The sequence below is a fragment of the Rhinatrema bivittatum genome, chromosome 4 (assembly GCF_901001135.1).
Source record: "Rhinatrema bivittatum chromosome 4, aRhiBiv1.1, whole genome shotgun sequence".
Taxonomy (NCBI): domain Eukaryota; kingdom Metazoa; phylum Chordata; class Amphibia; order Gymnophiona; family Rhinatrematidae; genus Rhinatrema; species Rhinatrema bivittatum.
Genome location: NC_042618.1, coordinates 449,560,890 through 449,588,212, shown reverse-complemented (window position 1 = coordinate 449,588,212; position 27,323 = coordinate 449,560,890). Strand labels below are relative to the sequence as shown.

Sequence of the window (27,323 nt, the reverse complement as noted above, 5' to 3'; positions counted from 1 at the left end):
GAGGAAAATTCCTGTCAGGAATCTCTTCAGAGCTCCTAAACCGCGAGGCTACTGCTGCGTGGAAAAAAGAAGACTGAAGGGGGACCCCTGCTGGCTGCAGGGTTAGTGCCATGCTGGGCATGCCCAGTAGGGGCCAGTCAAAGTTCTGGAAACTTTGACAGAAGTTTTCCGTGATTGGGCTCCATCTTGATGTCACCCATATGTGAGGACTACCATCCTGCTTGTCCTGTGAGAACGGCAAAATCTTTTTGTGCCTGGCTGCTGCAAGTGGGAGAGAGAAAAAAACTGCTCTCCGCTCCTTCCCCCGTAAGCTGCCGAACCTTGATTAATAAAAAGTAAAAATCCTTTCCTCTTTTTTTTTTTTCAGACAGCTTAAAGTGATAGAGGAATTTTACTTCTCTTGACAAGAGACTGGAGTCATGAAGCTTCTCAGGGGTTTCAAAGGGGGAGGGGACTGGACCACCAGTATCACCCCAGAGCCAGGCAAGAGGCCACCGGGAAAAGGGTCCTAGGCTGAATAAATCAAGGGGACAGGGCCCCCCTAGGCCCAAGCAAGAGAAGTTAAGGCCAGCAATCCGGTGCCAAAAACGCCCCTCCAGAGCCCCTGGAACCTGCACGGCAAGATTTTAAACCTCTAAAGCAGGGGTCGGGAACCCATGGCTCGCGAGCCAGATATGGCTCTTTTGAGGGCTGCATCTGGCTCGCAGACAGTCGCCACACTTTCCCGCTGACCCAGCTGCTCCCCGGTCCTCCTCCGCCCGGGCTTAAAATGCTGTCAGCCCGGGCGGAACGCGGCAGGACAGCTGGAGTCAGCGGCACCGGCGTGCTCTCTTCGCCCCCCCCCCCCTCGCGGCCCGGAAGAGGAAGTGAAGAGTATCGGGGGTGCCTGCGCGGCAAGAAGAGGCCACGCTAGTGCGCTCGGCATCGGCCCGAAGAAAAGAAGACTGCAGCGCGGCTCGGAGGAAAATGAAGAGGTTCAGCCGCGGCCGATGGGACTCCGCCTCCGCGAGGGCTGAAAATAAAGAGGTTAGCGTTGGGAGGAGGCTGCTGCTGCCGCGAGTTCCCGGGGTGGGGGTGGGGGAGAGAGAGAGTGAATGAGCGAGCAAGCATGTGTGTTTGCTCGCTCATTCACTCTCTCTCTCCCTCACCCCGGGAACTCGCGGAGCAGCAGCCTCCTCCCAACGCTAACCTCTTCATTTTCAGCCCTCGCGGAGGCGGAGTCCCATCGGCGTGTGTGTGTGTGTGTGTGTGTTTGTGTGAGAGAGTGAGAGATTGCATGTATGTGAATGATTGAGAGCCTGTACATGTGAAAGAGAATATGTCTGTGATTGAGAGCCTGCCTGTGAGAGAGAGAGAGAGCATGAATGTAAGTTTACCATTGGGAACCTGTATGTGTAAGTTTGTGATTGAAAACCTGTTTGTGTGAAAGAGTATGTGTGTATGATTGAGATCCTTTGTGTGTGAGAGAAATCATGTGTATGTATGATTAAGAGCCTGTGTGTATAAGTAAGAGAGAGATCATGTGTGTCTGTGTGTGATTGAGAGCTGGTTTAGGTGATGGAGCATGTGAGTATGTGATTGAGAGCCTGTGTTTAAATGAGAGAGAGAGACCATGTGTGTCTGTGTGTGATTGAGAGCTGATTTAGGTGAGGGAGCATGTGAGTATGTGATTGAGAGCCTGTGTGTAAATGAGAGAAAGAGAGGACATGTTTGTAAGCATGTGAATGAGTCTGTGTGTGAGAGAAAAAGACAGCATGTATTTATGTGATTGAAAGCCTGTGTGTGTGTGTAAGCGTGAAAAGATAGACAGCATGTGTGTAAATGTGTAATTAAGAGCCTATATAAGTGAGTGAGAAAAAACGTGTATATGTGAGTACTGAGAGCATGTGTGTATAGGTGTGTCATTGAGAGCCAGTGTGAGAGAGAGCGCTGGTATGTGACTGAGAGAGGAGAAAGTTCCAAGCAAACCACCCCACCTCCTGCTAATTCAGAACAATCTCAGGACACCTGGATATCAAACGTTCCCAGGTATGCAGAGCAAAAAAATGTTTGTATCCTTATTATTTTTCATTACTGGGTCTTTGTGTCTGCTATTTTGAAATATTTTGTTGGTATCTGGAAATGTTTTATATGTGTTTTTAATTATTGGATATTCCACTCATTAGCTGTTTCGAAATATGTTCTTTTTGTTAGTACAGTTTTACTGCTGATGATTTTATATTTCTTGATTTGTTTTATAAGGATGGGTGATGTTTCTTTTTTCCTTTGTTACACTGCATACAGAGACTCTGGCTTGTTGCAGTTTCCAATTCATTTTTTTCTGTATGCTTCTTGTTATGCGTTTTGGTCTCTTTATTCTATGTTAGGTGAGGGACAGCACGTGATTCAGGTGAGGTTTTCTGCTGGCATGTAGTTTCTGTGTAGGACTCTATAGCAGCCTGACTTGGTCCGTTTTCCTAATAGGAGATGTATTGGTGTCTTAAGGCCTGGTGTAATATTTTCAGAGACTTATTGTACTTTAAAAGTGTGATCTTACATAAAATGCACACATTTACTTATATTTAGTTTTAAACATATTGTATGGCTCTCATGGAATTACATTTTAAAATATGTGGCGTTTATGGCTCTCTCAGCCAAAAAGGTTCCTGACCCCTGCTCTAAAGGTTTCTCTTTTTTTTGAAACACTGTCAACCAGGGGAAAACCGGCATCCCTGGGACCACTAACACTGCAGGGCATACCCGAGGAATGCGTACATCTCAGGGTGAAGGGAGTAGAGGGACCGGCCCACCGGTGAATCTCCCCACTTACCAGTCGGTGGGGCTCTGGGAATGTGGCTATCGGGGCGTCCCACCCCAGCTGAGCCTCTATCCAACTTCAGCAAAGAACAGAAGTAACTAACTTTTTTTTTTTTTTTTAATTAGCTTGATGTAGCCAATGAATCCTTCAGAAAGAACAGGCTTTCTGGTAAATTTAAGTCAAAAAAACCCTTTTTTTTTTTTTACAGGATCAGGACCGCAAGTTCTGTCACCCTCATCTGCTAGAGTCAGAGAAAATACTGAAAGATCGCAGGTGGCACACCAGTGTAAGAGGGGGTGCCTTTCAGTTTTTTTCTGACTCCATCTGGTGGAAGGGAGACACAACCCAGCGGTCTGGACTGATCCTGGTACGTACAGGGAACACCATTTATTAGTGGCAAGGTACTTTTTATGGGTTAACCTAATATTTCAATATCAGTTTTTTACTAAGATATTATATTTAGGGCTTTAACTGATACACACCAATAAAACATCCCTGTTGCAAAAACAAATTTAAAAAGTAATGGATATACACCAAAAAACCCACTATTTGCTCTAGTACTCTCTCACTATTTCGCTTGCCTGCCTTGGATCATCCCCTCTGTTTTTGGGCCTTTTCCATATTAACTCCTCAGCTGAACATATCTAAGTATTTAATTCAATCAGAAAAGATACCCAACAACAGCAGTACCTGTGCTGTGAAATTAACAATAAATAATGATATTTTTGTACTCTCAAAAACTAATTAGCTGGAAAATGAACACCTAAATGTATAAACTTATAAACACTTAAGAATAAAAGATTATATTAAGCAAGAAACATATATGAAAGTGTGTTGTGATTAATTGAATACCTAAGCGCTCTCTTAGCTCTTCATTTTCATCAAGAAAATCATTGATCTTCAGTTCAAGTTGGTTAATTTCCTTAGTCAATACTTCAATTTCATGGTCTCTTATTTTAATGTGCATTTTCAAATCTTTTATTTCAGCAACAGCTTCTTCCAAACCATATATTCCCTGAAAAAGCAATCAAAAGAGAAAAAAAATTAGCAGAAAACAGCACAGCCACTATCTTCTCTGTACTTTTCCCTAAAAAAAAAGATAGATCTGATAGATCTCATGTCGACTTTTTTTTTCTATTTGGGAAGGGGTTGAGCGTTGACCAGGGGATATACCTCAGAACGTCTATGTTCTCTGTTCTATCTAAAACCGCACTACATTTTGGCATTAGTTCTGTTCACCTTCTTGGGAGTCAGGAACAGATCTTTTGCCAAGAGCTTTTATTTGGCGAGGAACTTTAACACTTTGGGAAAACCATCTAGACAAAGTTTGTTTTGTCAACACATTTCCCTTCTTGTTTTCATCAAAGGATTTGAACAGCTGAGATGACTTCCAGAGTGATTCTAGGTAAAATCAGATTGCTCTTTGGCACTCCAGCATACAGTAAGCTTGTTCCTTTGATGTTGGATGTTGCTTTGGGAAAAAGATAGGTAACTCTACTGCTTGGCTTAGATGGAATTGGATTACTATTTTTGGCAGAAACTTAAAGTGAGAATGTAACTTTATACCATTTTTAAAAATCTGAGTGCACAGATGACAAGTTACCAAAGCTCATAGTTCACTCACTCTGCATGCTGAGGTTAGAGCTATTAAGAAAAAGCATTTCCTAAGTTAAAATTTCAAATCTTTTGTGGCCATAGGTTCATATGGCTCCTTTGCCTCCCTCCCACACCCTCACCTGTATATAGTAAACTATCTCTGTTCCCCCCCTTTATTTTCCTATCTCCAGTTTTTGCTGCCTTGTTATAATGTAACTTTATGCTTCATAAAATTTGTCTTTTGTTAATTGGTTATGGTTAACTGCTTAGTTCAATGTAAACCAAGTTGATTTGATTTGTATCAAGAAAGTCGGTATAAAAAAGCCTTAAATAAATAAATAAATAAATAAATAAATAAATAAGGTAGTTCTAGTAACCGCTTAAGCACTAGATTGAGATTCCATTACGGTGGTGGCTTTTTGATAGGCGGTTTTAAATTATAAAGGTCTTTCATAAATTTGGATAATATAGGATAATGAAAAATTGGTTGCAGCCCTTTAAGGTCATTATATGCTACAACAGCACTTATGTTTACTCTTACTCTTTAATCCAATTTTAGACAAATACAGTAAATAAATCAAGCAGAACCCTAACAATACAGGAGAAAGGGTTTGACCTCCAATTTTGACACCAACTGCTGAATCTTATCCATTTACAGGAGTACGATTTTCTTGCTGTTTGCTTTCATGCTGCCAGTAGAATTAATTTACTTCTTGTGGCAGTTGAAGGTTTTGAATCAGTTCCCTTTCAGTAACCACACTGTTGGAGCTAGTGAGTGGAGGTTAGGATGAAGACTGTCCCTCCATACTAAGTTAGAAGGGATGGTATCAATGGCAATTTCATAGGCAGACCTACTGCAAGGAGCTATAGGAACCAACTTTGACATAGTTTTTGCTTTATCCCTTCTCAATTTTAGCAGTTTCTGCTATTTTATTTATTTTTATTTTATTTATCGAAAGGTATTGGAGGAATGCATACAATAAGTCTGAGCTCAATGGTGGTAAATACATCTATTGCTAGTGCCTGATCTGTTGGTTTCTTAGAATAATATTGTTCTAGTTTATCTATGGTTGGTGACCCCATAGATTGAACAGATTAGATAAAGTATTGTCATTAATTTACCATATGTGCAGCTGAAGTTGAGGGCTCAAACTGCCTGTTACCTGTTTAGCTTGATTATTTTCATTATACATTTTTAAATAAATATTCATTATTTGGTAATTGCTTCACATAAGTCTTAAAATCCATCTGCAATTTTTGGATGAGTACATAACAATTCTGTAGCTCAGGAAATGGAAAGTTTGGTTTGTGTTTGTTTGTGGAAGGGAATCCTTCAGCTGTAGTAGAATTAGTGACAACATGGAGCTTATAGATGCAGATAATTCTGGAACATTTTTATTACCAGTTTTTTTCTGCACTGTTCTTTTTCAGAATCAATGACTTTGTACCATGTTTTGTATGCTCAGAAGTCATTGCACTACTCAGCATTATGTGATTTCTGTAGAGTTGCCTTTGCACCATTCTTGGGCAGATGACTTTGCACCAATCATTACCTATCTCGAAGTCTTTATACAGACACTCCTTAGCATAGATGGCTCTGCACTATTATTGTATGATTGCTCATCAAGATGCCTTGGCACAGGGGATCTGGTCCTTTAACTGTTCTGCACCAATGACTTACCCCATGATTTCTTTGAGCTAGAAGTCTCATCATTGGAGATTATGCTCTCTTTCTGTGATGCTTAAACCTTTTGTGCTCCAATAAGCTTTTAAGCTTATATCTCAATAGACTAGTGCCCTTGGTGACATTCTGCCACAGGGGCTGCAAATTGAACTGTCATGATCTGGGCCTTAGCATCAAAGACACAGGTTGTGTTACATCTGCTGAAGTCTTTGTGGCAGCATTTTTTTCATGCTTTAAAAGAACATTTTTCTTTTCTTTCTGATAATGATTTTAAAGAGGACATTATTAGATGTTCTTCTGGGTCCTTAATATCTTCTTTTGTAGCTCATCTCATTTTTATTTATTTATTTATTTATTTTAAAGGTGAGGCTGATATAAGAGGAGAGAAAGTTTGACTATTCACAAATTCTGTATTTGTAGAAAGGGTGTTAAAACATGGCTCTTTTTACCAGAGCATATGAGATCTAATACAATTTGAGACTTTTTTTCACAATTCCACCATCTTGTTGACTTTATTGCTTTTATTAAGTTTGATTATAGATATTCTGGGTTTTTGAAAAATTATTATTTTAACTTGTTTTATGATTGATGATTATTTTTATATTTATGCTGTTTTTATCTGCATTTATTCATTTTTAAGTGTACATTGCTTCGATTATTCTGTAAAGAAAGTTGATTAATAAAATTGAATCAAGTATATTTTTTAAAATTTGTTTGTATTATTTTTGGACTGTTGTACATCGCTTTGGACGATTTATTTAAATTGGGAAAGCAGTTGACAAATTGTTTTTACATAAATAAAATAAAGTAAATGGAATTAGATTGAGTGAGAGGCATGTTACAGCATTAGTACAAGAACTGCCTCTCATGCCAAGAACATGCACAAAGAAATTTCTAGGCTACGAGTGTGTGAAGGCTGACTCAGCAGTCTGATGATGTCACCCTTATGTGGCTCGTTTGTTATGCTTGTCCATGGAGAACAATATAAGCACAGAAAACCCTGTTCTATGCTCCTACAATGTGCTTTGAAAATAAAATTGGGGGTTGTGCATATAAAACAAGTTAAACATGATTTTCATTATTTTTTACCTATACTCCCCATAGGCTTTTCATGGGACAGCGTTAAGGTTATGGTTATTATAGTTAATGATGTTAGCATATTACCCTTGAAATCCAATGTTTCTGTAAAGCCTATTGCTGTTAAATGTTTTACTGTTTAAACTGTTATATGTAAAGCCTGTTGCTAAATTATTGTTTAACTGTAAACCGAGGTGATGTATAACTATACGTACTGCGGTATAAAAGAATCTATAAATAAATAAAATAAATAAATAAATAAGGTGGAGAAAATATTTATATGCATATTTCAGATTTTTCAAAATATGCAGGGTTACACTTGCTCCCAGCAGGGTGTAACTTTCTATGTCCACAACACAAGTCTGTGCACTGTTCCAGACAACTTTTATGCTTAAGTCTGCTTTGGAAAGTTGAGTTAAAGTCTGAAGGTAAACCGTTCTTGCAGACTTTAGCCCTAAGCATGCTGTTTGAAAATCACCTTCTCTGATGTAAATTTACACCTCAGTGAGTAGAGGCATTCCCAGGGGCTGGGTTTGCACTTTACATGCATTTTCAAAAGTATATGTGTAAATTTTCCTGAAAAAAAGCTGCACACAAATAGAAAAATAGGTTCTTAATTGCTAATTTCCATTCCTGTAATACCACAGATTAGTCCAGACAAGTGGGTTATGTATCCCTACCAGCAGATGGAGGAAGAGAACAAAATCTTGAGGCACTGCTACATAACCAAGAGTGCCACCTGCATTCCCTCAGTATTGAGCTGTACCCAAACCAAAGAATTAGAAGTCTACAAAACCCTAACTAGGGTGAACAGGTAAAGCAGGGCTGGAACCCACTGCCCAGGAGCTTCTGTCATCTCCAGAAACACAAAAATTAAGTACAAAAACTCTTCAGACTATATTATATCGACTAACAGGAAACAGTCTTTTGGCAGCGACGGGGAGGGTTATCTTGACTGATCTGTGGTATTACAGGAACAAAACTTAGCAGGTAGGAACCAATTTTCCTTTCCTCTACATACCCAGATCAGTCCAGACAAGTGAGATGTACCCAAGGACTTCTAAACTGGGCGGGAACCCAAAAGACCCACATGCAACACACTCTCACCAAAAGACGATTCCTGCTGTGATTGCAGGTCCAAATGGGATTGTCTGGTGAAAGTGTGAAGTAAAGACCACACCTTCGCTCTGCAAATCTCCTGAGGAGAAAGCAATTCACACTATGCCCAAGAAGCTGCTTGCACCCTAGTAGAATGTGCTTTCAGTCACTCTGGAACATTACGACCCTTACAAATATACACAGAGCAAATAGCCTCCCTAAGCCACTGTGCAATCATGGTCTTTGAGGCCTTATCACCTTTCTTTGCTCCTCCAAACAACACAAAAAGATGAACTGAGTGCTGAAAAGAATTAGTGACCTCCAGATAACGCAAGATAATTAGGCATATATTCAAAAGATGCAGTTCCCTCTCCTGAGGGGAATCCCTGGACCACTCTTTGAAGGCCGGGATATCTACCGTCTGATTAAAATGAAAAGAGGACACCACCTTTGGTAAAAAGGAGGGCACTGTCTGCAACCCCATCATTAGAAATATGCAGAAAAGAGTCTCTGCACGATAGAGCCTGTAACTGTGAATCCACCTGGCCAAACAAATTGCCACCAGAAACACGGTCTTCAATGTCAGGTCCTTCAATGTCACCCTTCTCAAAAACCCAAAGGGCACCCCACAGAGAACCTGAAGAACCAAATTGAGGATCCAATCCAGACACAATTTCCAAACCGGTGGTTGCAAATGCTTCACTCCTTTCATAAACCAACCCACATCAGTTTGGGAGGCTAACCACCTCCCTCACACCTTATCCCTAAGGGAACCCAAAGCAGATACCTGTACGCAGAGAGAGTTATAGGCCAAGCCCTTCAACAACCCCTCCTGCAAAAAGGATAAAATCTGGGGCAAATCCACAAATAGGGGATCTAGCTGGCACTGCAAACACCAGGACTCCAGACCCTGGCATACGCTACAGAGGTCGAGGGTCTTTGCACCTGGAGAAGGGTAGAAATCACCTGCTCCAAATAACCCTGCAGATGCAAGCACCGCCTCTCAGAAGCCAAGCCACGAGATAAAAGTGATCCTCCCGATCCAAAAATATGGGTCCCTGTTGCAGCAAGTGGGGCAGATGGGTGAAACGGAGGGGTCCCTCGACCATGAGATACATGAGATCTGCAAACCATGGATGACTAGGCCACTCTGGTGCTACCAGCACCACCGATCCCGGATGCGACTATGTACCGCAGGACGCCACAGGGGAACATGTACAGCAGGATCACCATCAGCCAAGAACACACCAAGGCATTCAAGCCTACTGCACCAGTCTCTCTTCTGCGACTGAAAAACCTTGCTGTCTTTGCGTTGGCCCGCATCTCCATACAGTCCAATTGAGGCACGCCCCATCTGGCACAGATGCGATGCCAAGCTTCCGGGCACAACTCCCATTCCCCCAGGACCAACTACTGCCTGATGAGAAAAACCACCTGCACACTGTCTGCAACCGCGACATGAGTCGCTATCCTCTCGAGATGTAGCTCCACCCAAACAACTGTCGAGCTACCAGTGCCATTGCAAGACTCTTCGTTCCCCCTTGGCGGTCGATGTATGCCACCGTTGCCACACTGTCCAAAGAAACCCCGACCTTCCTGCCTTTGATCCAGGGGAGAAATTATTCTAACGTCTTTCGAACTGCCCTCGTTTCCAGACGATTGATGGACCAGGTACTCTCCTCCACCAACCAAAGGCCCTAGGCCAACTGCCCCAGGGCACATTGCACCCCAACCTTGGAGACAGGCATCTGTGGTCATTACCACCCAGTCCAGGGTTTCCAGATCGGGACACAGCAGCCATCACGACAGACTAGATCTAGACTCTTGTAGGAGAGGTAAAGGCAGATGATACTCCTCTGACATGGGATTCTATCTGGATAATAGCACGCTCTGCAATGGTCTTAAGTGTGCAAATGCCCACAGAACCAAATCCAACATGGAAGCCATGGAGACCTAGAAATTGTAAATAGTACAGACCATCAGCACTGAAAGTTGAAGCAGATGAGACACCTGCGCCTGTAATTTGGGTATCTAAGAGCACCCCAGGATACTCCAATGACTGGGAAGGGACCAAGTGACTCTTCGCCATATTTATCACCCAACCCAGCAACCGAAAGGTGTCCATAACTCGCTGGATAGACCTCTGGCACTCCTCCTCCATCTTCAAATGAATCAGCCAGTTGTCCAAATATATATCTATTTATGTTATTTATTTAATAATTTTTATATACCGACTTTTTTCATGCAAGCATATCAAATCGGTTTACAGTAGTTAGCAAATATTCTTTTAAAATATTTGCATTTCCAAAGAAGAAAGGAAGTAAATACATTGTTTCATAATATAAATAATAAACATAGCAAACTAAATTTAAACATCTACGGGCCGATTCAGTAAAAACGCGGGAGAGCGGACGAACGTCCGCTTTCCTGGTGCGCGCGATTCAGTATGTAAATTAGGTGGTGCGGTAGAAACGGGCAAAAGGAGGCGCGGCCGTCAGCGGGTTTGACAGCCGACGCTCAATTTTGCCGCGTTGGTTCTCGAGCCCGCTGACAGCCACAGGCTCGGAAATCGGACGCCGGCAAAATTGAGCAGCCGGTTTTCAGCCCGACAGCCATCGGCCCATTTTAAATTTTTTTTTTTTTTTAACTTTTTTTTACTCTTCGGGATCTCCGACTTAATATCGCCATGATATTAAGTCGGAGGGTGCACAGAAAAGCAGTTTTTACTGCTTTTCTGTGCACTTTCCCGGTGCCGGCAGAAACTAGCGCCTACCTTTGGGTAGGCGCTAATATCTTAGAGTAAAATGTGCGGCTTGGCTGCACATTTTGCTTACTGTATCCCGCGCGCATACCTAATAGGGCCATCAACATGAATTTGCATGTTGAGGGCGCTATTAGGTGCCGCGGGTTGGACGCGCATTTTCCTCCCCTTACTGAACAAGGGGTAAGGGAAAACGCGCGTCCAAGGGCGTCGGAGCGCACTGTACTGTATCTGCCTGCTAGAGAGGTAGTATAGTAAGTGTAGAGATAGTATAATAAAAATAAAAATATACATTTCCTTGGTATAAAATCAGAAGTGTGAGATAATTATGCTAACAGCTCTTGGTAGGCTTATTTAAAAAGCCAAGTTTTAATCCCCTTTTTAAATAATTTGATGTCAGCTTCTAATCGTAATTCCTGTGGAATAGAGTTCCATAGTAGGGATCCAGCAATAGAGATAGTTCTTTCTCTTACATTATTTAGATTCGCAATTTTGGGGGAAGGAATTGGCAGCATCCCTGTTCCGGTTGATCTGGTGATTATTGAAGGGGTGTGGAAGTGAAGTGAAGAGGTTAGCCATTGAATTTTTTCATTGTAGAGGGTTTTGTGAATTAGTGATAAGATTTTATGCTGGGCCCTGTATTTGACCGGCAGCCAATGAAGTTCTTTTAATATTGGGGTGATATGTTCGGATCTTCTAGTACTTGTCAAGAGTCTAGCTGCAGAGTTCTGCAGAAGTTGCAATGGTCTTGTGAAATTTGCGGGAAGGCCTAAGAATAGTGAGTTGCAGTAGTCTAACCTTGATAAGACAAGTGCTCGTAAGACAGTTCTAAAGTCTTTTGGGAATAAGGAGGGGTTTTAATCTTTTGTGTATGTTTAATTTGAAGTAGCCATCGCTTATGATTTTTTTAACGCAGGATTTCATAGAGAATTCGCAATCTATAAGAATCCCTAGATCGCATGCTTCTAGAAAGATGGGGTAGTTTTTGGCCGCTTCTTGGATTTCAAGTTCTTTGGTCTTGCTTAATTTAGGTGAGATGTATAGGATTTCAGTTTTTTTAGTATTTAGGGAAAGATTCATTTGGATTAATACCTTTCCAATGGCGGATTGGTATATGTCCCAGAGCTTAAGAGTTTGGTCAATAGATTTTTGGATCGGTATTAAAATTTGAACGTCGTCGGCAAAGATAAAATGTGTTAGACCAAGGCCTGATAGAATTCTGCATAAAGGGAGCATATAGATATTAAATAGTGTAGAGGATAGAGAGGATCCCTGGGGTACGCCGAAGTTGAGATCGATAGGATGTGATTCTTTATCAAGAAATTTTATTTTGAAGGTTCTATTTGTTAGGTAAGAGCTAAACTATTTGAGCGCAGAGTCTTTAATGCCTATTTCGTTTAGTCTATCAAGGAGGATATTATGATTAACTGTATCAAAAGCTGCTGAGATGTCTAGCAAGACCAGGAAGTAAGATTGGCTGTTATCGGTTCCTCTTAGGATGATATCTTGTAGTAAAGTTAAAAGGGTCTCTATACTAAAATATTTTCTAAAACCGTGTTGTGCTGGGTACGGGGTACTATTTTTTTTTTTAAGATAATCTGTTAGTTGATTATTAATTACTTTCTCAAGAATTTTTGATATACAAGGTAAATTAGAAATGGGTCTTAGGTTTGAAAGATCATATGAGTTGGCTTGTGTTTTTTTTGTGATAGGTTTTAGTATTGCGGATTTTAAAGTGTGTGGGAAATTAGCTTCGGTTATGGACAGGTTAATTACATCGGCAATAGGTTTAGAAACTATATTGGTGATTGTTTTTAATAGTTTAGTTGGAATATGGTCAACTGAGTGGGCAGCTGGGTTCATTTTTTTAATTATACCTTCAATTTCAAGGGATAAAACTGTGTCAAAGGAGGTTAAATGGTCCTTAGGGTTACTTGGTAGTACAATTTGGTTAGAGTTCTGGGGGGCTATGTTTTTTATTATGTTTAAAGTTTTTTCTTTAAAATATTGAGCAATTGTATCGCAATTAAGAGTTGTTTGATGTGGGAGTTTCAATAGGACTCGTCAGGTCTTTTACATATGAAAACAGAGCTCTAGGGTTATACTGAAATTTATTTATTTTGTTAGAATAGAATTCTTTTTTTGCTTTATTGGTGGCTTCGAGGTATTTATGTAATAGAGATTTGTAGTTAGTTAGTGTTTTGGTGGAAGGAGAAGCTCGCCAATGTCTCAGCTTTTCTCAGTGTTTTAAATATTCTTAATTCATTGTTGTACCATGGGGTGTGGTGTTTTTTGTTAATGGAAATATCTTTTTTAATAAGTGGGCAGCAATTATCAGCTACTTTTTTTTGTTAAAGAGAATCATGAATTGATTGCGTTATCACTGTTTGATGTATCTATATCATTCAGAGCTTTTGAGAGATGATCAGTTAGGGTATCTAGTTGACATGGTTTCCTGTATTCAATTCTGGTCTTGGTTGCTGGGGGTGCTACGGTTGTGTATTGGATATTTATATCACAGGTAATTAATTTATGATCAGACCATGGGATTGGGGTAGTAGTAGGACAGAGTGGTATTGAGATAAGAGTTGATGAATATTAAGTCTAGTGTGTGTCCAGCTTTGTGGGTTGATAGGTTTTCAGCAAATAATAAATCAAACGCTGACATTGAGTTTAAGAATGCATCACAATTGTGAGATAATGGGTCTTTATCGACATGTACCGTATTTTTCGCACTATAAGACGCACCTGACCATAGGACGCACCTAGGATTTAGAGGAGGAAATTAAGAAAAAAAAAATTGTCCCCATTATGGGCTCTGTACGGAGCTCCCCCCTGGTGGCCGTCCGTGGGATTTTTTTTTGTTTTGTTTTTTTATAGTAAGGCAGAGAACATCCACACAGGTACTCACACTCACTGGTTTTCTGTCCCTCACATACATACATAGGCTCTTTCACATTCACTAGCTCTCTTCACTTATACACATACCCACAGACAATCACACACTCAGACTCTCCCTCATACACATCTCTCTCACACCAGTTATTTTAAACTTTCATGACTGCTCCAGAGTTCAATAATAAATAGTCAGGGCTATATTACATTGATTAGGAGAGCAATTGCTCCTAATATTTCAACAGGTAGTCACTTAATCAGCACAGGCAGTAATTATATTTGCTGGTCTGTGTCATGTGTCCTCCATCCTAGGCAGTATACCACCCCCATGACCCTCCAATACATCCAAACCACAACGAGTGAAGTTCTTACTTTGGACTGCAAGTGAGAGCCTCCGACGGCAGAGCCCGAGCTCCCTGCCGGTTCCGGGTGCATCTCACTGCAAGATCGGCGTGGCGCAGGTCAGTCATCACCTGTTTAAACCGCGTGGGCTACGGAGTCCCCTCCAGTTCAAACAGATCCCTGCCGGTCTGCTGTTCCCGCGGTTGCAGCTTGCTGCGAGGGTCGCCGCGGCGCAGGTCAGTCATCACCTGTTTGAACCGCGTGGGCTACGGAGGCCCCTCCAATTCAAACAGATCCCTGCCGGTCTGCTGTTCCCGCGGTGCAGCTTGCTGCGAGGGTCGCCGCGGCGCAGGTCAAATGCCAGCCGTCTGAACTGGAAGGGCCTCCGTAGCCCATGCAGGTCAAACAGGTGATGTCTGACCTGCGCCGCGGCGACCCTCGCAGCAAGCTGCACCGCGGGAACAGCAGACCGGCAGGGAGCTCAAGTTCCGCCGGCAGAATACACACGCCTACACCACCATGCTGATTGGGCGGAGTTGGGAGGAGGCGGGGGACGGCGCGCGAGAGGGAGAGCTGCTACATTCGCTCCATAAGACGCACCCACATTTTCTCCCCATTTTTGGGGGAAAAAAAGTGCGTCTTATGGAGCGAAAAATACGGTAAGTTAAAGTCACAGAGTATGATGGTAGGAATTTCAGTTTTTAGGTTAGTAACAAAAAATTAAATTAATGGAGAGACATTAAGTTCCAGTAAGCTTGGGGGTGCATAGATTAAACAAATTTGTAGCCACTGGGAATTTAAAAGAGCTATTTCGAATTTGGGTGGTGAATTATTTGCTGTATTTTTAGGAGTTCCTTTTTTGATAGTATCATTATACCACCCCCTCTTTTGTTGAGCCTAGAAATAGATGTGATGTCATATTTATTTTTAGGTAATTGATTTAAAAGAACATAGATTTTTTTAAACCAGGTTTCAGTGATTGCACATATATCAGGATTGTTATCTGTGAGAAGGTCGTTAAGGATAGGCATTTTTTTGACTAGGGATTGTGCATTTACTAAAAGTAAAGAAATAAGTGAGAGACTAAGTAATTTGTTTTTGGGAATTAAGGGGATAGAGATTAAACATCTACGTGTCTTTGGAAGTTTTTTCTTAAGTATTTTTTGTTTTTGTCTATCGAGGGAGATGTTGGAAGGGATGTGTTTGGAATCCATGTTATTTAGCATAGTCTATAGTTTAATTTAGAAGAATAAAATAAGAAGCAACTTGCAGTGTCTTTTGGATGTTTAAAGGGAAACTAAGTGGAAAAACTAAGGGGCAAAACCAAGGGGCATAAGAAATTGCCATGCTGGGTCAGACCAAGGGTCCATCAAGCCCAGCATCCTGTTTCCAACAGAGGCCAAAACCAGGCCACAAGAACCTGGCAATTACCCAAATACCAAGAAGATCCCATGCTACTGTTGCAATTAATAGCAGTGGCTATTCTCTAAGTATAATTGATTAATAGCCATTAATGGACTTCTCCTCCAAGAACTTATCCAAACCTTTTTTGAACCCAGCTACACTAACTGCACTAACCACATCCTCTGGCAACAAATTCCAGAGCTTTATTGTGCGTTGAGTGAAAAAGAATTTTCTCCGATTAGTCTTAAATGTGTTACTTGCTAACTTCATGCTATGCCCCCTAGTCCTTCTATTATTCGAAAGTGTAAATAACCGAGTCACATCTACTCATTCAAGACCTCTCATGATCTTAAAGACCTCTATCATATCCCCCCTCAGCCGTCTCTTCTCCAAGCTGAACAGCCTTAACCTTTTCAACCTTTCCTCATAGGGGAGCTGTTCCATCCCCTTTATCATTTTGGTTGCCCTTCTCTATACCTTCTCCATCGCAACTATATCTTTTTTGAGTTGCGGCGATCAGAATTGTACACAGAATTCAAGGTGCGGTCTCACCATGAAGCGATACAGTGGCATTATGACATTTTCCGTTCTATTAACCATTCCCTTCCTAATAATTCCTATTTGCTTTTCTGACTGCTGCAGCACACTGAGCCGACGATTTTAAAGTATTATCCACTATGATGCCTAGATCTTTTTCCTGGGTGGTAGCTCCTAATATGGAACCTAACATCGTGTAACTACAGCAAGGGTTATTTTTCCCTATATGCAATACCTTGCACTTGTCCACATTAAATTTCATCTGCCATTTGGATGCCCAATCTTCCAGTCTTGCAAGGTCCTCCTGTAATGTATCACAGTCTGCTTGTGATTTAACTACTCTGAATAATTTTGTATCATCCGCAAATTTGATAACCTCACTCGTCGTATTCCCTTGGTCGCACTCCCTAGGTGTGTGACGCAGGCGCGAGGCGAATTCGGTCCTGCCGCGGTGCTTTTCAACCCTCACTGGGCCGTCGACGCTCCTACGTCAGCGTCGACATCCGTGGGGGGGGGGGGGTGGAGCACCACGGGACTTCTGGGATCAGGGCCTGGGGAAAGACGGAGGAGACAAAAAGAAAAGTGCTACCATATAAAGTGGAGGCGCAGGTAAGTTTAAAAGTTTTACCAAGAGCTGGGTTCTTTTGCTGGGGAGCTGGGCTCCAGTCCTGTCGCGGTGCTTTTCAACCCTCACTGGGCAGTCGATGCTCCTATGTCAACGTCAACGTCTGTGATGGGGGGCGGAGCATCGTGGGACTTCTGGGATCGGGACCAAGAGCTTTTCAACCCTCACTTGGCTGGACCAACACTCCTCCTCTGCAAAGGGCTGCTGCCACCACCACCACCGTCACCTTTGTGAAGGTCCAAGGCACCATGGCCAGCCCAAAGGGGAGAGCCTGAAACTAGAAGTGCTGGCCCAACACCTTGAAATTCAGAAAACTTTGATTCAGAAAACTTTGATGGTCCCGCCGAATGGAAATATGGAGATATGCCTCCATCAGGTCCAATGACGCCAAGAACTCTCCTCTGCGGATCGCCATTACCTTTCTTAATGTCTCCATCCACCCTTAGGGCCCTGTTTACCTTCTCTTCCTTCTTGGGCACCACAAAACAAATGGAGTACCTTCCTCGTCCTCCCTTGGGACAGAAACGATCGCGTTGAGGCACGACAGCCTCTGCCGAGTCCCCTGCACTGCTTCTCGCATGTTCCGTGAGATGACGTGGGACTCCAGAAAGGCTTCCCTGACAGGGCGAGAAAATTCTAGTGTGCAGCCATCTCAGATCACTTCTACCACCCATCGGTCTGAGGTAATCTTGGCCCACTCCTCGTAAAAGCTGGATGACCTGCCCCCTACAGCTTCTATGGAAGAATGGGCGATGCTGGCTTCATTGCGAGGATTTTCCACCTTGGCTGGCACCATCCCTGGTGGGTCTGTGGGCTCCTCAAAAGGACTACTGTCATCCTGCTGACTGATTAGCCCCCACCCCCGAGGGCTTGCCTGACTGGAACCTACGCAACTCCCGAATCTGGGACCGAGGCGGAAACACCTTGCCGGACTTCCAATCCTCAAGTAACTTATTTCCCTTGGTCTCTCCCAAAGTCTTCATCAGCTGATTCAAATCATCCCTAAACAGGAGCTTTCCCTTAAAAGGAAGATTGTACAGCTGGGCCTTGGACCACATGTCCGTGAACAATTTCACAACCACAAACATCTGTGAGGCACTACCTCCAAGACCATGCCCCTGGCTGTAATGTGGACCAAGTCATAAAGCGCATCCACAACATACCACTTCAGCCGCCAAGCATGCTGACTGCAGAGAATCCTCATCCCCGGAGGAAGCTTGCTCTCATATCTTCTGCACCCAGCATAGACAAGCTCTCTGCATCATGATGGTTCTTGTGTCCCTGGCCATAAGCATAGAGTGAGCTTTACAGATGCTACCACAAATCATGGCCAGGAGACTCAAGGTAGACACTTAAAATTACCGCTTCAATTGAATTTCCGACTTGTGGTCCTGCATATCTCTCAAAGTGGCAGCCCCCGCCACTGGGATGGTCGTCTTCTTGATGACCGCTGAAACCGCAGCATCCATCTTCAGTACCCACAGAAGCTCCAAGGTCTCCTCCATCAGGGGATAAAGCTTAGCCATTGCCCTCCCGATCTTCAGACCTGCTTCTGGGAAGTCCCACTCCCGGTTTACCCACTTGCAAATCTTCTTCGGCACTAGGGGGCCCCCACAGATTGCCCAGGACTGGGCTCACATCCTCATTATCAGACTCTTGAGTCACCTTCACCCCCAATTCGTGCAAAAGTTGTGGAATGAGGGGACATAATTCCTCCTTTTTAAACAAGTGGACTACCTGAGGGTCATCACTCTCCAACACTGGGAACTCATCCAGGTCCAGATCATCCTTATTCGTATCTGGGTTCGCATTTGGGGTTGCATCTGCGTCCACATCCGGGTTGAGGCACTGCAAACCAAGAGGATTCTCCGGCATATTATCAGAGTACTCCCCACCCCTGGGGTCAGCTTGTCAGAAAATGTTATTGTTTTGTGCTTTATTGATAATTACCTATATTCAGTGTAGTCGGTAATCAATAGACCTTAAGGGAAACCTTAGCATTAGTCAAGGCCTCTGCTGGAAAAATTCCAGTCTCCTCTTCTCCCCCTTTACAGACCTTGAGAAAAACTGTTTACAGCTAATCCCTTATCTATAATGAGAAAGGAATGTTTAAAGTTTTGAATTTTATGGTCTTGGGCAGCTTCAACCATTTGATTCACAGGAAAAGCTTTAAAAAAAAGCTAAATCTTATCTGTCTAGTTGAAAGGGGCCCCCTTTCACTTTAATAAAAATGCATATGAAGCTTCCTAGGACAGAGGGGAGTGCATGGTCTCTTGTCTCTGAACTATTAGAAGAAAGAAAAAAAAGACTGAAAGAGTATTTTTTGCCTGGCACACCTTGGCATTAAATAAAAGACTGGAAAATGGGCAACGCTTTAATCGGTAGGAAAACCTATATTTTCTATATCCTGATATTAATTATATTGTTTGAACCTTTATCAAAGTTTTTCAAACTAAATTTTTCAAAGGCTAAAGATAAACGTATTGTCAGAATTAATACAGTTACTATTAGATCAGAGGATTTTTAGGGTATAAAACGGGAAGCAGACAAAGAAAGAAAAACTGGGACTTTGGTTTTTTCCTTACACGTGGAGAGACACAAAGAGCAGGCTGCTTCAGATATCTGGTAAAGAAATTATCTTTTATTCAAGCACATGAGAACCCGTTAATTGCTATTTTTTCTAGATTGGCATATGTATTAGAAATGCATTAATTAATTAAACGATGTCAATGGTCGATATTTATCTAATTTAAATTTTTTCTGTCACCCTATTAATGGTTTCACATTGATTGTAGGGTATAGTTGGTTAAAATTAAGGTTGGAACATAGAAATGTTTCATAGAATCATTTAGAGATTTTAATATTGATATCTTTCTTTATCTGAAATAAAGAAAATATTTTTTTTACTACAAATTGTTTGGTTTTTTCTAAGTGCATGCTGTGCTGCATGAATTATTGGTCAATAAAGTTCTGGAGTAAAAACGAAAAGACATGTCTTTAAATAATAAACTTTTTGTCTATAAGGCAAGAAGGGTAGAAGGGAGGATTTAAGTATAGGGTTTTCATCCAAGCAGGATTCTCTGATAATAACTTAATTCTGCTAGTGGTGAACCCCTTTGCTTCTATCAAACCTTTTCACAAGCTTCCGAACCTGCTTGACCCAAAGCCAGGCATCGCAACAGGTCCCCCAATTTCCCTGCTGGAGCCCACCTTAGGGTTCTTGGAAGTATGAAAGGGCGGCCTCCCCTTCGGATGCTTGATCACCGCTCCCTTCCTCACCAGGAAGACCTTATATAAGAGCAAAACAAACACTGGGGAAAGTCAGGAAGGCTGCCCTCCTAATCTTCACCCCCATCAAGATCTTCCTGTGCCACAGGTGATTGGGGGGGGGGGGAAATCATGGGAGTCTCTGTTGAGGGCCGACCCTGTCCGCGATCCCCAGTTAGTGCAGCTGTATCCCGAGATCCCCCCCAGGGCCACAGCTGGAGCCCTCAATGAACGAAGGGCCCTCTTCTCCAAGGGCCCTCTTCTCCAAGGACACCCCTCCCAAGGTCCCTTCATCCCCCACCTTGCAGCTGAAACACAGGGATTTACTGCTCAGCTGAGCAGACCAAATCCCACAGGCCCTACAGGCCACCACACAACCTTTTTGGCACCATTCCACAATAGGCACTCTGCAGCACAGCCCCCTCACTCAACTCAACCGTTGCGCCGCTCGCACACACACAGTGTTCACAACAGGCCCAGTAGCTTGCACACGCGGCAGCAACACTGCACATCGGCCTCTAACAAAAACTGGCTTGAGCGGCGTGCAGGAAACCCCAACATCAAGGGCCCGAGAACCCGACCGGCAAACAACAGCAAATCAAACTACACCTATGGACCCCATTAGCCAAGCTGCCACTTCCCTCACCGACCCCGGAGCGAGGGAGAAGGGAGAAAGACGACTCCCCCAACCTTCCCCTCCTGAAGTGTAGACAGCTCCCGTTGTCACAGAGGCACTCACCACCTGTTTTGTTTTTTTTAAACAGCAGCTTAACTCAGTCAACAGGGCACTTCCCTGACAAGCTGGTGAAGACTCAGGAGGAGGCATCAGTGACCCTGAGAGAGCCAGGGAACTGGTTACCAGGGCCTCCGGCCAGCCGACGGCAAACATCAGCCAAGGGTTTCCAACCCCCGGATCGCCCTGCTTCACCTGAGGTCCACGAAGGAGCCTAACACCTTTTTAATGTATTTCCGCCCTGGAGGCGACTGTTCAGTTCCTTGTAAACCAGTGTGATATGTATTCTTTACAGGAACATCGGTATATAAAAATTAAAAATAAATAAATAAATAAATAACACCTCAGGGAGCCTTTGAAAACCTCCGCAATCAATTCTCTCTCTCAATTTAAATTTGGTCAGACTGCAGGTTTGCACCTCTACCATCTGCTGGAGACAGAGAAATACTGAGGGACTGCAAGTGGCACTCTTGATTATGTAGCAGTGCCTCAAGGCCTCCATCTGCTGGTAGGGATGCATAAACCCACTCGTCTGGACTGATCTGGGTAAGTACAGGAATAGCAGATGCAGATGTGTGTGAGAATTGAGATAATTTTCAAGGGAAAATGTACTCTGTACTTTTTTTGAAAACTGGTGTAAAGCATGCACACAATTGCCTTCAAATTTATGTGGGCAGTACAACATTTCCCCAATGTGTACCATTTCATATTCTCTCATTCGTCTCATGGCCTCAATAAGGTCTTTATCCTTTTCCTTGGCATCCCCTTCTGCCAATTCTGCCACTCGCTCAAATTCTTTGGACTTCTGTTCTTGCAGCTGTAAAAATGCCTGTAGCTCTGCAATACGATTCTGCTGAGCAAGGGTAGAAGCACCTGTGAGATAAAACACCACATTTATTTTTTAAAATCACCTAGGATCTATTTTCCAGCATATTGAACGCTTTATGAATTTTAAGCATCTCATAAGAGAGTTACTTTAGCATATCAGCATCCAGAGACTAAGCATCAAGTTGCGTTGTGTTTGCACAAACACAAGACACTATATTTTTTTCATAGCTCCTTATAATGCATTCTCTGTTGCCGGTCCACTACTCTGGAACTCACTCCCAGAACATATCCGCCTGACAGCCAACCGTACAGAATTTAAGAAATTGTTAAAAACTTATCTCTTCACCCATGCATACAATTTACATTAAGTTTATTACACTACATTATGACTGTTAATTTGATTGCCTATTTTATGAATTTTAACGTGTTTGTATAATAATTATGACCTGTTTGTTAATATGTATTACCATTTGTGTATGTCCAAATATGTAAACCGCCTAGACGGATAGCCCCCTACCCATTGTGCGGTATATAAGAATTTTAAATAAATAAATAAATAAATAAATAAATAAATAAAATAAATGCAGTTTCTACATTCCAAAATGCTACCCACGATGAGTACTAAAATTTATCATTAAAAAAGGAGATGATAGGAAAATTGGTTCTTACCTACTAATTTTCGTTCCTGTAGTACCACGGATCAGTCCAGACCGTGGGTTGAGCCTCCTGTCCAGCAGATGGAGACAGACCAAAACTGAAAGGGTATCCTATATATCAGGACAGAGCCTACCCTGCGAATCCCTTCAGTATAAAAATTTTCAAAGCAGATATAACTCCCGTAAGATCAAGCAAGTAACAAGAACACTGATAAATGTTAAACAATTGAATATTTGAACAATTGAAAGAATTCTGTATAAAGAACGCTCTGGCATAAACATTTATTTTCCTTGTCATCTGTAAGATGCTTCTGGTGCCTTACGTAATAATAGAAAATGCAGGTATCCAGAAAAAAACCTGTAACGAAAGAGACTTCGAGCGGACTGAACAGTTCTAATAAGGAAGGGTGTCTGGACTGATCTGTGGTACTACAGGAACGAAAATTAGCAGGTAAGAACCAATTTTCCTTTCCCTGTACGTACCCGGATCAGTCCAGACCGTGGGATGTACCAAAGCTTCCCTAAACAAGGTGGGACAGAGACAGTCCCGCTCAAAGAATCTGCCACCTGAAGGAGCCAAAAACTGGAGCCTGTACATCCAGGCAGTAATGACGAGCAAAAGTATGCAGAGATTTCCAAGTGGCTGCCCTACATATTTCCTGCGGAGAGACTGATTGACTCTCCGCCCAAGAAGTGGCTTGAGAACGTAAGGCGTGGGCCTTTAGGCCTTCCGGCACCGGTCGGCCCTTACAGATGTAGGCCGATGCAATAGCCTCCGTGCAATAGTGGTCTTTGAAGCCTTAATTCCCTTATTTGGGCAACTCCACAGAACAAACAGGTGATCAGAGACCCGGAAATCATTCGTAACCTGGAGGTAATGGAGCAAAACCCGTTTCACATCCAGGCGGTGCAGATCACCCTCAGACATGCTTGCGATGTCTTTAGAAGAAAAAGCCGGATGTTCTACTGACTGATTGATGTGAAAAGAAGACATGAATTTGGCAAGAAAGAGGGTACCATCTTGAGAGATACCCCTGAATCAGAAAAACAGAAAAGGTTCCCTGCACGACAAAGCTTGGACCTCAGAAACTCTTCTGGCAGAACAAATGGACACCAGATAGTTTTGAGGGTCAAATCCTTAAGTGTAGCCCTCCATAGAGGTTCGAAGGGAGCTTCACAGAGAACCCGAAGCACCAAGTTAAGACTCAACGAGGGACAAGTAGCCCATACCGGCAGCTTCAAATGTGTGGCCCCCTTAAGAAAGCGAATGACATCTGGATGAGCCGCCACTGAGTAACTGACCGGCTTCCGGGCTCTCAACAGAGTGGATATAACTTCTTCTTTATATCCCTTCTTTCTCAACCTCCGCCGTTCAAAAGCCAGGCCGCTAGACAAAAGCGATCCGCCTGATCGAAAAATATGGGACCCTGCCGAAGAAGGTGGGGGAGATGACAGAGGCGGAGAGGGCCGTCCGTCACGAGGTTTACCAGATCCGCGAACCACGGTCTGCGAGGCCACTCTGGAGCCACTAGAATGACGGGACACTGATGGAGCTCGAATCTTTTGAGCACTTTGCCCACCAGTGGCCAAGGACAGAACACATATAGGAGAAGATCTTGAGGCCAGGGAAGGACCAGCGCATCCACTCCTTCCGCGCAATGTTCTCTTCTGCAGCTGAATAACCGGGGTGCTTTCGCATTGTTCATTGTGGCCATCAGATCCAAGTGTGGGGGACTCCACCTGCGGACAATCAGATCCATTGCCTTGTCTGACAACTCCCACTTGCCGGGATCTAACCACTGACAACTGAGAAAAATCGGCTTGAACATTCTCTTTCCCCGCAATGTGGGACACTGCTAGGCGCTCCAGGTGACGCTCCACCCAAGCGAAGAGCTTGCTGGCTTCCAAAGCCACCAGGCAACTCCTGGTGCCTCCCTGTCGATTGATGTAGACCACCGTGGTGGAGTTGACCGCACCACCTTGCGATGGAGTAAGGGAAGGAAGACCGTGAGAGCCAGGCATACCGCTCGAGCTTCCAATCGATTGATGTGCCAGCGAGATTGGACTGGGGACCAGTAGCCCTGAGTAGACTGGGTCTGGCACACTGCTCCCCAGCTGGAGAGACTGGCGTCCATCGTGACAACGATCCACTGCGGCATCTGAAGGGACACCCCCTTCAAGAGGCAAGCAGGCGAGAGTCACCATTGTAGCTCGGCGACAGTAGACTCGGAGAGCGGGAGAGGCGTCCGAAATTGCTCAGACATCAGCTTCCAGCGAGATTAGCAACGCTTTCTGTAATGGACACATATGCGCAAAAAACCCATGGAACCAGATCGATAGTGGAGGCCATGGACCCCAGGACCTGAAGGTAGTCCTAGGCTGTGGGTAGAGCAAGAGAAAGAAAGGTGCGCACTTGGGTCCTGAGTTTGAGTGCTCTTGTGTCTGGAAGGAACACCTTGCCGGCTCGGGTGTCGAATCGCGCCCCCAGCAACTCCAGGGTCTAGGATGGCTAGAGCGTGCTCTTGGGAAAGTTGATTATCCACCCCAGGGAGGTCAGACAAGTCAGGACCCATGTCGACCGCCAGCTTGCAGAGAGACTCCGATTTGGCCCGGATGAGCCAATCGTCCAGGTAAGGGTGGAACAGAACGCCGTCTCAACGAAGAGAGGCTGCCACCACCACCATGACTTTGGTAAACGTGCGCGGCGCCATGGCAAGACCAAATGGTAGCACTCGAAACTGGTAATGTTGGCCCAGGATCTCGAACCGGAGGTACCTCTGATGGTCGCAGCGAATCGGAATTCTCCTGAGCGAACTGCCACTATTACCGCCCTCAGGGTTTCCATTCGAAAATGGGGAACCTTGAGAGCTCGGTTGACTCGCTTGAGATCCAGAATTGGACGAAAGTAGCCTTCCTTTTTGGGAACGACGAAGTATATGGAATATTGGCCGAACCCTAGTTCCTCCACTGGGACTGGAACTATGGCCCCCAGTTCCAGCAGCCTGCTCAGGGTCTGGTCAACCGCAGGCCTCTTTCGACTTCCGCAGGGAGGGATTAGGTGAAGGTCTGGTAGATCTCGAGCAAATTCTAATGCATAGCCTTTTTCTATTAACTCTAGGACCCATTGATCTGTCATGATTTTGGCCCATTCCTCGAGAAACAGGGACAGCCGTCCACCTAAGTTTGGAACGGAGGGATGGGATGGCCGTATCTCATTGGTAAGCGGACTTGGTGGCAGCGTGTTGCTGGCTATCATCCCGGAAGGGTCGACGTCTTCAAAAGGAATGAGCCCAGGATTGGGATCTGGAAGCATTGCCTCTCGGAAAGGAGCCCCGGGCTCTGTTATTATATCGACGTTGACTTCTGAAGCAAGTGCGGGAAGGAAAGAAAGTCTTAGACTGTTTCGGACGGTCTTCCAGCAGCTTATGAACCTTATTCTCACTGAGAGATTTAATAAGTCCTCCCCAAAAAGCAACTGACCCTTGAAGGGGAGAGTGCCCAACTGCGCTTTAGATGTATCCGCAGACCAATTTCTCAGCCAGAGAAGACACCTGGCCAAGACCGCGGAGACCATGGCTTTGGCTTGCACCCGGAGAAGATCATAAAGGGCATCAGCCCCATACGCAATTGCGCCTTCTAGCCGATCCACTTGCTCTGCCAATGCAGACGGGAGGTCTTGAGTGCTGAGTAATTGTTGAACCCACCTGAGGCTTGCCCACTGCATGAGACTGCTGCACATTGTCACCCGAACTCCTAAGGACAAAGCCTCAAAGATGCGCTTGAGATAGAATTCAAGCTTGCGGTCTTGGACATCCTTCAATGCCGTATCCCCCATCACCGGGATTGGTGGTGTGCTTGGTAACCGCAGAGACGGAGGAATCTACCTCCGTCAGGAGGTAGATTCCTGACATTGGTAAATGTCAGGAATTTCTTCCTCAATCAATTCACATCCAATTCCCCCTTAAGAAATTCCTTTTACAACAAATCTATCAATTTTTTAATGCTCACAAATCGTGAATCATTTCAATTCGATGCAATACTTTACTGGGAGACAGTCAAGCCTGTGTGCTGACCCGAACTGGCTTCCCATATAACTAGAAAAAACCAAAAATTTTTTAAGGAATGGAGGAAGGGTTTCATATATCTGAGTTTAAAACCCCCACCAGGGTGAACTCAATTCATATGTGTATAATCATGAACCAAACCTCCTCCGTCCCTTGTTTTTTATTTGTTCTTTTTAAATTGTGTGCAACAAGCCTACACCCCTGTGTGTTTCATTTAGTAAAAAATCATTTTCAAATCTGAATGTGTCATTCTTCTTTTTTTTTTTAAATTATCAAAGACGGATAAACTTCATAGAATGGTTTAAAAGTCCCGACTTATCTGATGGAAGTTGACAACCCGACGTAGCCACGTTTCTGGTCCGAACCCGGACCTTTCCTCAGGGGATGTTATCCTGTTTGAAAATCAGTCGGTGTACCGAAGCTATCCATAATATTGAGAAACCTCTCTAAGGACGCCGAATGCGCTCCCTGCGTAGTTGAAAAACCTGACATTTACCAATGTCAGGAATTTCTTCCTGACATTGGTAAATGTCAGGAAGAAATACTTCCTGACATTTACCAATGTCAGGAAGTATTTCTTCACGGAGAGGGTGGTGGATGCCTGGAATGCCCTTCCGAAGGAAGTGGTGAAGACCAGAACTGTGAAGGACTTCAAAGGGGCGTGGGATAAACACTGTGGATCCATAAAATCAAGAGGCCGTCAATAAAGAGTGGGTGGCTCGCCTGAATGACAGCTACTGCCTGGAGATAATACCCTTATTCAATAAACATACACATGGTTACTGTGACTCCAACATCGCTCTAAGCTACAACAGCAAGAGGAAATGTGGAAAAAAGGATTCGCACTCACAAAGTGGGGAGAAGCTGGCTTGTTACGGCGGTTACTACCCCAAACCAAATAAGCCTGATACTTCACTTTCAATGCATATCCTGCTTCAACGGCAGGGGAGAAGAAAAAC

At 43.7% G+C, this 27,323-nt stretch overlaps 1 protein-coding gene across 3 annotated transcripts in view; it reads right to left on the bottom strand.

Moving 5' to 3' along the window:
• CEP290 (centrosomal protein 290) overlaps positions 1-27,323 on the bottom strand; it is a 557,889-nt gene that overhangs the window by 434,866 nt on the left and 95,700 nt on the right. For all 3 annotated transcript variants that reach the window (XR_003856690.1, XM_029601651.1, XM_029601650.1), the window contains exons 13-14: positions 21,517-21,689; positions 3,650-3,812 (exon numbers count right to left, since the gene is read on the bottom strand). Coding sequence is in view for 2 of the 3 variants with exons in the window: in XM_029601651.1 (XP_029457511.1) it covers positions 3,650-3,812; positions 21,517-21,689 (336 nt within the window). In the remaining variant the exon portion in view is untranslated. The remainder of the gene's footprint in view (positions 1-3,649; positions 3,813-21,516; positions 21,690-27,323) is intronic.